At 40.5% G+C, this 14,775-nt stretch overlaps 1 protein-coding gene across 2 annotated transcripts; it reads right to left on the reverse strand.

The window, feature by feature from the left end:
* Window positions 1-461: 461 nt before the first annotated feature.
* LOC126803912 (protein NTM1-like 9) lies at window positions 462-13,505 on the reverse strand. Of its 2 annotated transcripts, none has more exons than XM_050531640.1 (5): window positions 13,290-13,505; window positions 12,475-13,193; window positions 2,189-2,440; window positions 1,054-2,080; window positions 462-933 (listed from the first exon to the last, which is right to left on the reverse strand). In XM_050531640.1, the coding sequence occupies exons 1-4, from the start codon at window positions 13,450-13,452 to the stop codon at window positions 2,027-2,029; spliced, it is 1,188 nt and encodes a 395-aa protein (XP_050387597.1). In that variant the 5' UTR covers window positions 13,453-13,505; the 3' UTR covers window positions 462-933; window positions 1,054-2,026. The 2 variants fall into 2 exon arrangements, with proteins under 2 accessions (XP_050387597.1, XP_050387596.1); XM_050531639.1 differs by having other exon boundaries at window positions 462-940.
* Window positions 13,506-14,775: the final 1,270 nt, after the last annotated feature.

Below are 14,775 nucleotides of genomic sequence, written 5' to 3' on the forward strand. Positions count from 1 at the left end.
TGCGGATGCCGCCTTCTCAGTGAAAAATGGAGCAGACGGTGTTGGAGTGGTGGTCAGAGATGGGAAATTGGGAATGGCCAGTGTTTGGCCGCTTTGGCTCGGGATATGGAACATCCCAGTCGGCTCTTCATGCAGAGGCCGAGGCAGTGCGGCCTAGCTTATTAGTGGCAATCCATCAGCAATGGCAGGAGATAGAGCTTGAAAGTGACAATACGATTTCATGTCAGAGATCGGAGTTGTTCTTGCGGACTGTAGGTATTATAGGCAGGGCTTTAAGTTTAGCTCTCTTATACATGTCTATCGAGAAGCTAATGGCGTAGCACATAGATTAGCCACCCCAGCTAGTAAATCTTGCAATGATGAGTTTTGGAAAGATGAAACACCTGATATCATTCAGGATGTCCTCATTGAGGATACATTGTGAGTTCAAACATAAAAAAGAAAAAGAAAAAGGGACAATGTACACAAAATTCATTACATATATAAGCTTATGATGAACAATTTATACAAAAATAGTCGGAATAATACAAACGAGATTGATATGATGAGGGATACACTATTTGGTTGTAGGCATGAGATGTTCCAGACTCTTAGTCTGAAGGCATCTCTATGACCTTTAAATTGTATTCATACATCTTGGAAATGATAACAAGTAGACAGAATATTACTGCCTGTTTATAACTACGATATATCTTTGAGACTACAGCAACCATGTACCTCGCTGCAACTATGCAACAGTTGCCTTGCCGTAGTGGCCTTTTAGAGGCTAGACTAGGACTTCAGTCTGAAAGAGATGCTTTACGGGTTGAAAGGAGATGCATCCTGGATATTGAAAGAATCCTTTAAATTGCTGCCAGCTGCTTGCAGGACTTGGTTTCAGTCCTCTTCTCGGGCAGATAAACAGCAATATAATGCCTCAGCAGCTTCACTGACCTGTTAACTGAAACCAGATTTAGTTAAAAAATCTAGCAAATAACCTCATAGCTGCAGTTTAGTTTTTTATTTACCGCGAGAAAGAAAGGTTCTGTAGTGTTATCAGTTTGATTATCTCACCTTGGCTTGTGATGCTGCTCTGCAGTTGGATTCTTCTAGGAGCACCTCCCATGTTTAACTCCATGATTGGATATTGGATGATACTGATGTTTTGCAGTTTGTCCTTTTGGACATAGTAATTGCGGACTATCTGTTTGAGGAATGAGAATTGGTGATGCTGAGGATTTGCTGATGGGGATGAAGAAATGGATTTGATTTTTGGACATTTGGGACTATAGGTATGCGGAACAAGTTGAAAGGAATATTGGTACTTCTATTGACAGCGATGATCTCAGAATGAATATAGGTGCTGTTGACAGAGGAAGCTCCACATCCTAGGAATTGCTTATGAGAAAAGACATCTTTATATGCCTGGACTCGTCACATTCAGAGAAGGATAGACTTCCGGATGGCATTTGAACCATATGCATTTGAAAGAGAAAATTTCCCTGGGGAATGCTGTGACACAGAGGTACCTCCCCACTCCCAAAAGAAAAAGAAAAGAAAAAAGGAATAGACTAGTTGTAGCTGTTCTGAGGTGTAGTTTGAATGCCCAAATGAATAAGAAGTTTCCAAAGTCTCCACTACATGAAATGCAGAAAAGCTGCGACTGTATATTAATCAACCCAGCTGAGCATTTCATATAACTTGGAGATATTTGAACCATTTGTAGGAGAATATCACCAACTATAATAACGTGACTTAGAAACATTACTACTGAGGTTTCCTTTGATATTCTCCTATAAATGAAGGTTGATTAGCTACAATGGAGCCATGCCCCAAAGTCTAATGCAAAATCATCATTTGCCCAGTCATATACTAATTCAGTGTTTCTGTCGCTGATTACTCAACTACCTCCATCAATAACTGTATTTAAGGACTGTGCGAGAGGAGACTCATTACCTTTGATATAGGTAGCAAATCACCCAACTCAATAAAATTATTGTCATTGGAAAATTCTCTCGGTCCTCCGTTTATTGATGGTTGTGCATAATCATGCAGAAAGGAATAAAATGCTGGTCCCAGATGCTCCCGCTGGAGAATAACCCTGAATTACCAATTACAGAAAGAAAGATTGAACCATGGATACACTGATACAGTTGCAGCATATTTAAAGGTCTACATGAAAGTGTTAAAAGGGCATGCTTATTCTTACCTCTGGAATCATATTTGCAGCTTGATTTTCAGAACTAGATGTGCTGTTGCTAACTTGTTTGTCATCGTAATTGGTTGAAATATTATTCTTTTTCAGAGGAGATGGGTCATTATCCTCAAATGGATATGTCCTCTTACGGCACTCATCTTTATGAACATCGGGGGTACACATTGGTGACTGATGTGGCTGATGCAGTTGAGGTGAGTCATGCAGAAGAAGGAGTGAATCCAGAGAATCTGGGTCATCTAGTAGCTGTTTTATCATAGACGAGAGTTTTCAGTAACATTTTCAATATACTTATGTGCTAAATATGAAAGTTTCATAAAAGAAATCAAAATATTGTGTAACGACCCTAAAATTTCGAGCCTAAAAACTCAAAATCTCAAAGTCGTTAGGACACCAATAACAATCTCAATGAAAATGAAATTATTTAAGTGCACAGCGGATCATCACTGAGTTTTCAATACACCTCAGAAAACCAATTATTACAACCCAAATTTATAATTTACATTGCGTAAGTTGGAAATGTAATAATCCTCACAATTTCTCACAAAATAGTCACACAAGCTGGAGATAACTAACTTCAAGCCCTCTGAGCGGTCCGTCAATTCCCGCTAATCCACACCTGCGGAGTTATCCACTACACCATCGAATTGGTGCACCGGGATTGTAAACACAAACCCGATAAGCTTTACAGCTCGTATGAGTAAAATGAAAATATATAACTCGCATATCAAAATATATGAAAATCCACAATCAAAACAAATATAAATGCACTCATGAGTCAGTGGACGGCCCATCTGGTTGTCCCAAAGAAAACGAAGCGCTCATGAGAAATTAAGTAACCCTTCTGGTTACCCAAATGCATTTATAATGCGGGTACCAAGAACGCTGGTACACATCTGTTACCCCTCTCGTAATACACCGCCGATATTGGATAGCCACCCGCTACCCAACATCCAAAACAATCTGAGTACCCATGAGCAGATAACCACCCGTTACCTCACATGCAGTACTAAACTGATATTGGGTAACCACCCGCTACCCAACATCCAAAACAATCTAAGTACTCATGAACAGATAACCACCCGTTATCTCACATGCCGTACTAAGCTGATATTGGGTAACCACCCGCTACCCAACATCCAAACAAACTGAGTACTCATGAGCAGATAACCACCCGTTACCTCACATGTAGTACTATGGCAGACAGACTAGAGCTCTAACTGTATCGTAACTTTCGCCCGGCCAAAGGCTAGGTTCCGACTTGCCACACACGTACAATAATCTCACATCATATTGTACCAAAAATCACGTCCGAAGACAAATCACATTTTAACAATCTCAATGTTAAAAACACGTACAATAATCACACATCATATTGTACCACACATCACGTCCGAAGACAAATCACAATTTTTAACATTCACCGTGATAAAATCATGTACAAAAATCACTCATCATATTGTACGTTTTAAACTTTCTCGACATCACCACAATACAAATCATAACAGTATATTATATAGCAAACTATATATATTCGTATTTATTTACCATTTATACAATATATACATAGTCCACTATATCCTATACATGTCATATTTTTAATGAATTACTAATAGTACGTAATTTAATGAACTATATATATATATATGTACTTATTACCATTATACTGTATATATGTAGTCCACTAAATTATATACATGTTGTAATTCATTTGATAAACACACTTGCAAAAATGTTGAATCACCACGAGGGTAGATTCGTAATTCAGTGAGATTTTACTCACCTTATCGACTTGAGCGTAATTCCTCAATTTCTGATAATAATTCATTTCCTCGATTTAGCGATCACCTTAAAAAGATAAAACAAGCATTTAGAATCGTTTCGTAAACCTTTAAATGCCGAAACAGTAATAATCGGTTACTGTTCAGCAATTTTCGGTTTTACGAAATTACTGTTCACTATTCACGGTTACTGTACAATACTCAATTAATACGTATTTCTGTACGTATAAATAATATATACGTATTTCTGTACGTATAAATAATATATACGTATTTCTGTACGTATAAATATTAATTCGTATTTCTGTACGTATAAATATTAATACGTATTTCTGTACGTATAAATATTAATACGTATTTCTGTACGTATACATATTAATACGTATTTCTGTACGTATAAATATTAATACGTATTTCTGTACGTATAAATATTAATACGTATTTCTGTACGTATAAATATTAATACGTATTTCTGTACGTATACGTACGATTTAAATGTAAATACAAATTCAGTAAATAAAATTTACTAAATTACCCTTTTACAAAATTACTTTTTACATTTACTGAAAGTAATTTATAATTACATTTACCGAAGGTAAAATTTAATTACATTTACCGTAGTAAATAAAAATTACATTTACATTTACCGTACACAGTAAATTACCAAAATACCCCTATCGTAAAACATTTTTACACAGCCGCACGTGGCGGCGCGTGTGGCACACGCGCCACCTCCGGCGGGCCGCGCGTGGGGCCCACGCGCCGAGGCTAACCACGGCGCGTATCACGCCACCGCCGGCCCAAAACTCTCCCCCTTCCCTCCTCCGCCCTTCCCACGGCCTCACGCCGCCCCTAGGCTACTGCACGTGCTCACACGCGCCGCCTAAGGCGGCGGTGTTCCACACTCCACCTCTACCTCCGATCCTCATCCAATCTTCCCCAAATCAATTCAAAACACCACACAAACACACATAAGCATCAAATCATCATCTCATACCTAGATCGAACGGTGGAGGCTTCGAGAATCGTCGGAGAGAAACAATCGCCGATCGTGTCGATTTCTTGTGGGAGGCGTGTGATGGCTTGATTAGGGCTGCTCGTGGTGGCGTCAGAGGGTGGATAGGGGTGTGGATCGTGCGCTCGCACCGGCGGAGGGCTGGAACCCGTCGCTGCTGGGCTCGGTGACGTTCGGCGGTACTTCACGACGACGCTGTAGCTCGTGCCATGCTCGGTGGGACGTCGCCTCGGGCTGCTAAGCACCTTGGAGTCGGCGGTGAGGAACACCTCCCTCGGGGGAGAGAGATCGAAGGTGGAATCCGAGAGAGAGAGAAAAGTTCGGGTGAGAGGGAGAGAAAACGAGAGGGAAGAGAGAGAGAAAAGTGAGAGGGAGGCGGAGAGAAACTGAGGGTTTCCAAAAGTGGAAACCCTAATCACAAAACATTCTATTTATACTCGTTTCTAAATCGGAAACTAACTTCCGACGTTAATAACTTTTACCTCCGACGTCCGATTCGAACGCGTCACATATCCACGAACTCGTATCGACGAGCTCTACAACTTCCGTGAAGAAAGTTTTCACAACCGAGCGACGAAATAAAAGTCGATAAATTCGTTCGGAAACGTAACGTTTTCTTATTAAACGTTCTCGGAACGTTTCCGTTCCCGTTTCGTAACGTTTGCAAGCAAACATATTCGGTTTAAATCAAACTTCACAACTTCATAGAACTTAATTCAATTCAAATAATGTTTGGAAACGAGGGTTATTACAATCTACCCCCCTTAAAGGAATTTCGTCCCGAAATTCAAGCTCACTCAACAAACAAGTGTGGATATCTGGTCATCATGTCTAACTCTAGCTCCCAAGATGCATCACCCTCATCATGGTGACTCCACAACACTTTGACTAGCCCAACTTCTCTCCTCCGAAGCTTCTTTGTGGATCTATCCAGGATACGAACCGGTTCTACAACAAAAGTGGCATTTTCCTTCACTTCAATGGTGTTATGATCGATCACATATGCAACACATCAGGATCATACTTCCTCAACATGGAAATGTAGAAGACGTTGTGAACGTCCGACATGCTAGTAGGCAAGGCTAGTTTTCCCACCTTCTCGAGAATCTCAAAGGCCCAACATACCTCGGCCAACTTTTCTTTCTTGTCAAATCTCACTACACCCAAATTTGGCCCAACAGATAGGTGATCGACATGGACCACCTTAAGTGCCTCATAGGGTACCATGCCGATGCTGGAATGGTAACTGTCGTTGTAGGCGAACTCAATCAATCTCAAATGATTTCACAGCTACCTTACAATCCAGCATACGAGCTCTCAACCTATCTGCTGTTACCTCAAACTTCCTCCATTATACAATTTGTCACATGTCCTAACAATAATAGTTGCAAGTGAGCTACTCAAAATATAATCATCCCCTCGAAACATAATGATGTTTTCAGCATGGAGGCGTTGACGCCTGATTTTGTCTAGTTCACCCCTCTCTTGCGATTTGACAGACTATCCTCACGTCAAGAGGTAGCTCCTACCACTGAGCAAGGTCAAAACTCTCCACATCTAACATGAGTCAAATCAATGGTTAACACATGCCTCCTACTTACATTACACATAGTGATTTTCAAATAAACATGCTTTATCACGACAATAACTTCATGACTTCACCACAATGCATCGCTAGAATAACGAATATCCCAATCCTTCCAATCAACAAAATAATCTCATTTCAAGATCATCTTATTATAACCATAAAAGTTGTCGTGCATGATACTCACCCAAGTACCCTATTTGTATCGGTATCACTATAAGGAAATCTTAACTCATCGAGTTCACAACCATCACAGAACACCATCTTGGACTATGAATTACTCTCAAACAGTTCACCAGAGAATCGACTAATATACGCAAAAGGCTGTAGAAAATTCTACCACCACCACAAGAGAGATGCATCACGCATCCTACCCCTCTCAACAAAACTTACCATCGAAAATTAATTTCTGCTTCTTGCTTCCCTGAGTGGTGTGCCACAATTTACAAGTTAGACCAATGTGGTATTTATCCCACAACGGTGAAACATGAAAATTAAGCGAATTTACAGCGCAAAAACCTACAAGACCGCGGCCGAGATATACTTTACCCCCTGGTTCATACATGCCTCAATTTCATGACATACGGTCCCACACAAACGCCCCAGTGGCATCATCTAACATATTGATTTCCCCCACCGTCGTAGTACTAATAAGTTCTGCAATTAATTCAACAACAGAAGCTGGTTATTGGGTCTATTGTCTCCTCAGAATCAACCCAAAAATGGTTGCTACACCACCACTATAAACAGTTGTTTCTTTACTTTCATTAAGAACTCTCATGGTCGACACATTCGGCCAACATAACTTCTCCGCAAACAGCAATATAATTGATCACTCTCTTATCATAAAATTTATCCCTGGTTGAACACTTGAGTCAACATCTCCTTATCCAACAATAATAATTTGATGCATATAGGGAAAAAGAGCATCTAAGTCTCGAATACTAATACCACTTGCACTGGAAAGGAAAATATGATTCTCAACCATTTCTTTACCGGTTGGAAGGTGCTTGTCACGACCAAATCGTTAAAACATCATTAAGCTAAGGTCATCTCATACCTTACCTTCTGTAGAGTTACCTCACCGCCATTGCGTCTCATTTGGACCTGTGGCATTGTGAAGTTCCAATCCCCCAACACCATAATATTTAAATCCTGAAAGATCAGCGTTCTCAATTAAATGCTCATCTAGCAAAATAATTAATTCGTGACATCAAAATGAAATCTCTTTAACACATTAGATTTCTTGCTCAGCCAAGAACAATGTGTAACTTCGATTGTCAAAGTCCGAAACAAAACGAGTTAGAACGCAACAACGACGTAATGTGAATCTCAGTTTAATAATTGTATCACCACCTTAAGGACGTATCACACACATCATCAGTCCTAGGTAAATGATACATAGTCTTGATGGTCACCTTAATCATTCCCCTATACTTCACACTCAACCGCATGAGACTTCTTCTTTATTCACGAATAACACCGGCACAACTCGAGCTGAGACACTAGGTTTGATGAACCCTAGGTCTAATATGTCATCTATCTGCTCTTTCAATTCTTTAAACTCATTCTTTCCCAATCCCATAAGGCGCCTTTGATACAGATGCTATACCAAGCACATCATCAATAAAGAATTCTACAACTCTCGAAGAAGGTAACTCAGTATCTCCTGAAACACCTCACTATACTCGAATATGAGCACAATGTTTGTGATAGCTACTTCTAGATCCACAACTCCACATTTGCCAAGACTCTAGCTATCATGACATTATCCGACTCGAGGCACAGATACGAAACTCTGGTATCCTGGGTCTGTGAAAGAACTCATCATGTCAACACAAACAATCACCGCGTACTGCGGCCTCAACCAATCAATTCCTCAGATCACATCATAGCGTGGTCCGGAATCACTATCAAATAAGCAGAGAACTCTCTACTTCCAATCACAATAGGACAAGCCGTTCATTGTCTCCAATTTCGAGGAACACTCCAAAAGCGAAGTGACACATAAAGAGTTTCCCATAGGCGTAGGAATCAATCCTAACCCCTCCACTGCCAACTATCAATAAATGAATGTGGCTATCATCCTCTTCTCTAACTCAGAGTACTCAATCATCACCAAGTATGTCCCAATACTCCGATCCAATGGTCAGCTACCATATGATCCAAGCGTCATGAAATGACAGCATTAGCAGCTCACTCATGTCTGTGATCAACCTCAACACACGACTATCGTCTCTAATGATAGCAACAAGATCAACTTGTCTTTCCAGTGGAGCAGCCTCCTAATAAAGGTTCTATACATTGCGGACTCGGCCTGCAGCCCTAACTCGGCCTCGACCTCTCGTCCGTCCTCGGCCCTGTCCACGGCCATTTTCCAAATTCATCACCATTCAACAATTAACACTCAGTCATACATGTGAAGTCTCGAATTCGACAAAATAGATCCAACCAATATCAATCATAAAATTTCAGAAGAAGGTGAATCATCGGAGTATCGTCACAATACTCTCTACAGGACCAAACCATAAGGTATGGCTCCTAACACTCTCGCGTACCCGACAACATATCTATACCGAGGAGCATGTGATGGGAGCCCGCCTGCAGTCGGATCATCGCTCCTGGATGGTATTGATAATCGCCAAATACGCACTTAGGCTCTGATACCAACTGTAACGACCCTAAAATTTCGAGCCTAAAAACTCAAAATCTCAAAGTCGTTAGGACACCAATAACAATCTCAATGAAAATGAAATTATTTAAGTGCACAGCGGATCATCACTGAGTTTTCAATACACCTCAGAAAACCAATTATTACAACCCAAATTTATAATTTACATTGCGTAAGTTGGAAATGTAATAATCCTCACAATTTCTCACAAAATAGTCACACAAGCTGGAGATAACTGACTTCAAGCCCTCTGAGCGGTCCGTCAATTCCCGCTAATCCACACCTGCGGAGTTATCCACTACACCATCGAATTGGTGCACCGGGATTGTAAACACAAACCCGGTAAGCTTTACAGCTCGTATGAGTAAAATGAAAATATATAACTCGCATATCAAAATATATGAAAATCCACAATCAAAACAAATATAAATGCACTCATGAGTCAGTGGACGGCCCATCTGGTTGTCCCAAAGAAAACGAAGCGCTCATGAGAAATTAAGTAACCCTTCTGGTTACCCAAATGCATTTATAATGCGGGTACCAAGAACGCTGGTACACATCTGTTACCCCTCTCGTAATACACCGCCGATATTGGATAGCCACCCGCTACCCAACATCCAAAACAATCTGAGTACCCATGAGCAGATAACCACCCGTTACCTCACATGCAGTACTAAACTGATATTGGGTAACCACCCGCTACCCAACATCCAAAACAATCTGAGTACTCATGAACAGATAACCACCCGTTATCTCACATGCCGTACTAAGCTGATATTGGGTAACCACCCGCTACCCAACATCCAAACAAACTGAGTACTCATGAGCAGATAACCACCCGTTACCTCACATGTAGTACTATGGCAGACAGACTAGAGCTCTAACTATATCGTAACTTTCGCCCGGCCAAAGGCTAGGTTCCGACTTGCCACACACGTACAATAATCTCACATCATATTGTACCAAAAATCACGTCCGAAGACAAATCACATTTTAACAATCTCAATGTTAAAAACACGTACAATAATCACACATCATATTGTACCACACATCATGTCCGAAGACAAATCACAATTTTTAACATTCACCGTGATAAAATCATGTACAAAAATCACTCATCATATTGTACGTTTTAAACTTTCTCGACATCACCACAATACAAATCATAACAGTATATTATATAGCAAACTATATATATTCGTATTTATTTACCATTTATACAATATATACATAGTCCACTATATCCTATACATGTCATATTTTTAATGAATTACTAATAGTACGTAATTTAATGAACTATATATATATGTACTTATTACCATTATACTGTATATATGTAGTCCACTAAATTATATACATGTTGTAATTCATTTGATAAACACACTTGCAAAAATGTTGAATCACCACGAGGGTAGATTCGTAATTCAGTGAGATTTTACTCACCTTATCGACTTGAGCGTAATTCCTCAATTTCTGATAATAATCCCTTTCCTCGATTTAGCGATCACCTTAAAAAGATAAAACAAGCATTTAGAATCGTTTCGTAAACCTTTAAATGTCGAAACAGTAATAATCGGTTACTGTTAAGCAATTTTCGGTTTTACGAAATTACTGTTCACTGTTCACTATTCACGGTTACTGTATAATACTCAATTAATACGTATTTCTGTACGTATAAATAATATATACGTATTTCTGTACGTATAAATAATATATACGTATTTCTGTACGTATAAATATTAATTCGTATTTCTGTACGTATAAATATTAATACGTATTTCTGTACGTATAAATATTAATACGTATTTCTGTACGGATACATATTAATACGTATTTCTGTACGTATAAATATTAATACGTATTTCTGTACGTATAAATATTAATACGTATTTCTGTACGTATAAATATTAATACGTATTTCTGTACGTATACGTACGATTTAAATGTAAATACAAATTCAGTAAATAAAATTTACTAAATTACCCTTTTACAAAATTACTTTTTACATTTACTGAAAGTAATTTATAATTACATTTACCGAAGGTAAAATTTAATTACATTTACCGTAGTAAATAAAAATTACATTTACATTTACCGTACACAGTAAATTACCAAAATACCCCTATCGTAAAACATTTTTACACAGCCGCACGTGGCGGCGCGTGTGGCACACGCGCCACCTCCGGCGGGCCGCGCGTGGGGCCCACGCGCCGAGGCTAACCACGGCGCGTATCACGCCACCGCCGGCCCAAAACTCTCCCCCTTCCCTCCTCCGCCCTTCCCACGGCCTCACGCCGCCCCTAGGCTACTGCACGTGCTCACACGCGCCGCCTAAGGCGGCGGTGTTCCACACTCCACCTCTACCTCCGATCCTCATCCAATCTTCCCCAAATCAATTCAAAACACCACACAAACACACATAAGCATCAAATCATCATCTCATACCTAGATCGAACGGTGGAGGCTTCGAGAATCGTCGGAGAGAAACAATCGCCGATCGTGTCGATTTCTTGTGGGAGGCGTGTGATGGCTTGATTAGGGCTGCTCGTGGTGGCGTCAGAGGGTGGATAGGGGTGTGGATCGTGCGCTCGCACCGGCGGAGGGCTGGAACCCGTCGCTGCTGGGCTCGGTGACGTTCGGCGGTACTTCACGACGACGCTGTAGCTCGTGCCATGCTCGGTGGGACGTCGCCTCGGGCTGCTAAGCACCTTGGAGTCGGCGGTGAGGAACACCTCCTTCGGGGGAGAGAGATCGAAGGTGGAATCCGAGAGAGAGAGAAAAGTTCGGGTGAGAGGGAGAGAAAACGAGAGGGAAGAGAGAGAGAAAAGTGAGAGGGAGGCGGAGAGAAACTGAGGGTTTCCAAAAGTGGAAACCCTAATCACAAAACATTCTATTTATACTCGTTTCTAAATCGGAAACTAACTTCCGACGTTAATAACTTTTACCTCCGACGTCCGATTCGAACGCGTCACATATCCACGAACTCGTATCGACGAGCTCTACAACTTCCGTGAAGAAAGTTTTCACAACCGAGCGACGAAATAAAAGTCGATAAATTCGTTCGGAAACGTAACGTTTTCTTATTAAACGTTCTCGGAACGTTTCCGTTCCCGTTTCGTAACGTTTGCAAGCAAACATATTCGGTTTAAATCAAACTTCACAACTTCATAGAACTTAATTCAATTCAAATAATGTTTGGAAACGAGGGTTATTACATATTGTTCTGACCTCTTCAATCATCTCTTTAATCATCATATCAGCTAAATTGCCTTCAGGTTGGCCGGTCGGAAGATCGTCCTGAAGAGCATGCGGATTGCCAATGGGAATCTGAAGAGCGTGACCCAGCTCCTTATATGCCCGGTGGTCTTCTTCTTCTTCTTCTTCTGTAATCATACCACCACCAGTTTCAGCTTCATCTTCATTTCCATTGGAATTTGGGTCAATATTAACCGGCTCGATGGATGACAGAATTTCTTCAGCTTGATTTTCAGCATTGGAGGCCATACTGCAGCTTCTGCTACCTCGATTGCAGAATGGGGCATCCTTATCATGATCAGAGTTGTCTGACTTGTACTTCAAACAGCAAACAACAAAATCCCCTATCTGTTTAGGAGGATCAGAACGCTCCTGAATGAGGTAATACTCATGAAGAACCCAGCCGGTCCTCTGAGGTTTCGGCACTCCACGTAGGTGGAAGGTCAAGGTCCTCTTCCACCCGATCACAGCTTTGGAGCCAGGGGCCCTGATCGCGCGATTTTTGCCTGTGATCTTATAGAACCCTTCCCCTGTAGTCCTGTTGGAGCGAGTGCTATTGGTGTACTTGTAATCACGCGGTGTGAAGAAGTACCACTTTCGCTGACTGCTCCAAGACTCTTTCTCTATAAACCAGAAGAAGAAAAAGAAGAAAAACTTCCTCCCCAGACTTTCTCCCTTTGTGAATACCAGCTCTGCAAAAACACAACACACCTAACTGTGAGTCCAGATCATTCCATTAGTAAAGTTCTAGAAATGAGAGTGTGGTGATCCGATCGAGATGGATTTACCTGGTAACTGGCGAGGCTCGTACTTGCACACATCGATATCAGGGATGATGGCCGTGATCTGGGAGCCGTTGCAGCGATTCTTCTCCTCCAAGTCACTAAGCAGCTCCTCGTCGGAAGGATTGAATCGGTATCCTCTCGGAATTCTGTAGTCGCTGCAGTTCATCCCTTTCAGTGTGTATAGCTGATATTGATCCAGTTGTTTTCTTTTGCTCTGAAATGCAGAGGAAAGAGTGAGGTAGGTTTTATAAGTGGTTTTGACCTGAAATTCCTGAGCTTCTGAAGCAAGTTTAACTGTATGGGATGATTAGTGGGAACCCACCATTGAGGACCAATCACGCGTTTACGTTTTTTACATTTCTTTGTCCCTTTTAGGGAATCTGATCTGTCTTTAACTGCTCTTGGAAGTTCAGCTGGGAACATTCAGGAACATTGGCCAAAAACATGGCTCAAATTTTTGTTGGGAACATTCTAGAGATCATAGTTTTGTTCAGTGTAAATTTTCCAATGCTCATTTACATAATTTACGACTGCTTAGAGATAAGATCTCTTTGATAGCTAATCTGATTGTTACATCCACATGATGACATGAGTGGTTGTTATGCTGTTTTCTTGTTACTAATGGATTGATGCTTTTGTCAAAGAAACAAATAAGAAAAGATGAAGTCTTTTGTTGTTTGTGGTCCACTAAGTGACTAAACACAGATTAAAGGGCTAAACAAGAGATCATCAGTGTGGAATTTGGGGCTTTATGATTCCACTAATGGAACCTAAAGAGAGGGCAAAACCATAATCTTTAATCAAACTGTTGCTTTGTGTTCAAAAGGCAAACATTGGTTACATTACTAGCTCGACTCTGATGCAACTTCTTACCATTCTGGTAGAGGCAGTGGAAATGTTTTGTTCTGAACATGTAAAATGTTTGGAGGAATTAATCTGCTTTTGTAGGTTAAATAAATCCAATTAAGTCTTCTTTTTTCTTGGATAAAATATTCAGCTTAAGTTTATGTATTGGTTTTAAGCTTCCCTGAGCAGGTACTGGTTTCTGACTTAATTTCCATGTCCTTTAGTTTGTTTTGCTCTGTATTAGTAGCAGCCATGATATACCCAAATCCCTTAAACTCAATTTTATGGTAAATTTTTGTCTTTGCTGCTGAGTCACAACTCACAAATCAGACTTGGGAGAAAAATGATGCACAGATAAATTACTTATAAGGTTCTAAACAACAACAATCAAAGTATCATACACATCAGTAAATCAGTAATTACTTGATCATAAACGAACAAGCTACTATGTTTCAGTAACTGTAACCACTACTTTATCAATAACCCAACTAGCTAGCTGTTGATTTACACAGTGACAATTCTCTTTACAATCATATATGAGGTCCACGAACATTCCACCAGACAATTCTCAGTCCTCAAGAAACCTGCCAGAAAACACGGTGATCAGAACCGAACCCAGTTCATCCAGCATCATATTCACAAA

The sequence above is a fragment of the Argentina anserina genome, chromosome 7 (assembly GCF_933775445.1).
Source record: "Argentina anserina chromosome 7, drPotAnse1.1, whole genome shotgun sequence".
NCBI classification, from domain to species: domain Eukaryota; kingdom Viridiplantae; phylum Streptophyta; class Magnoliopsida; order Rosales; family Rosaceae; genus Argentina; species Argentina anserina.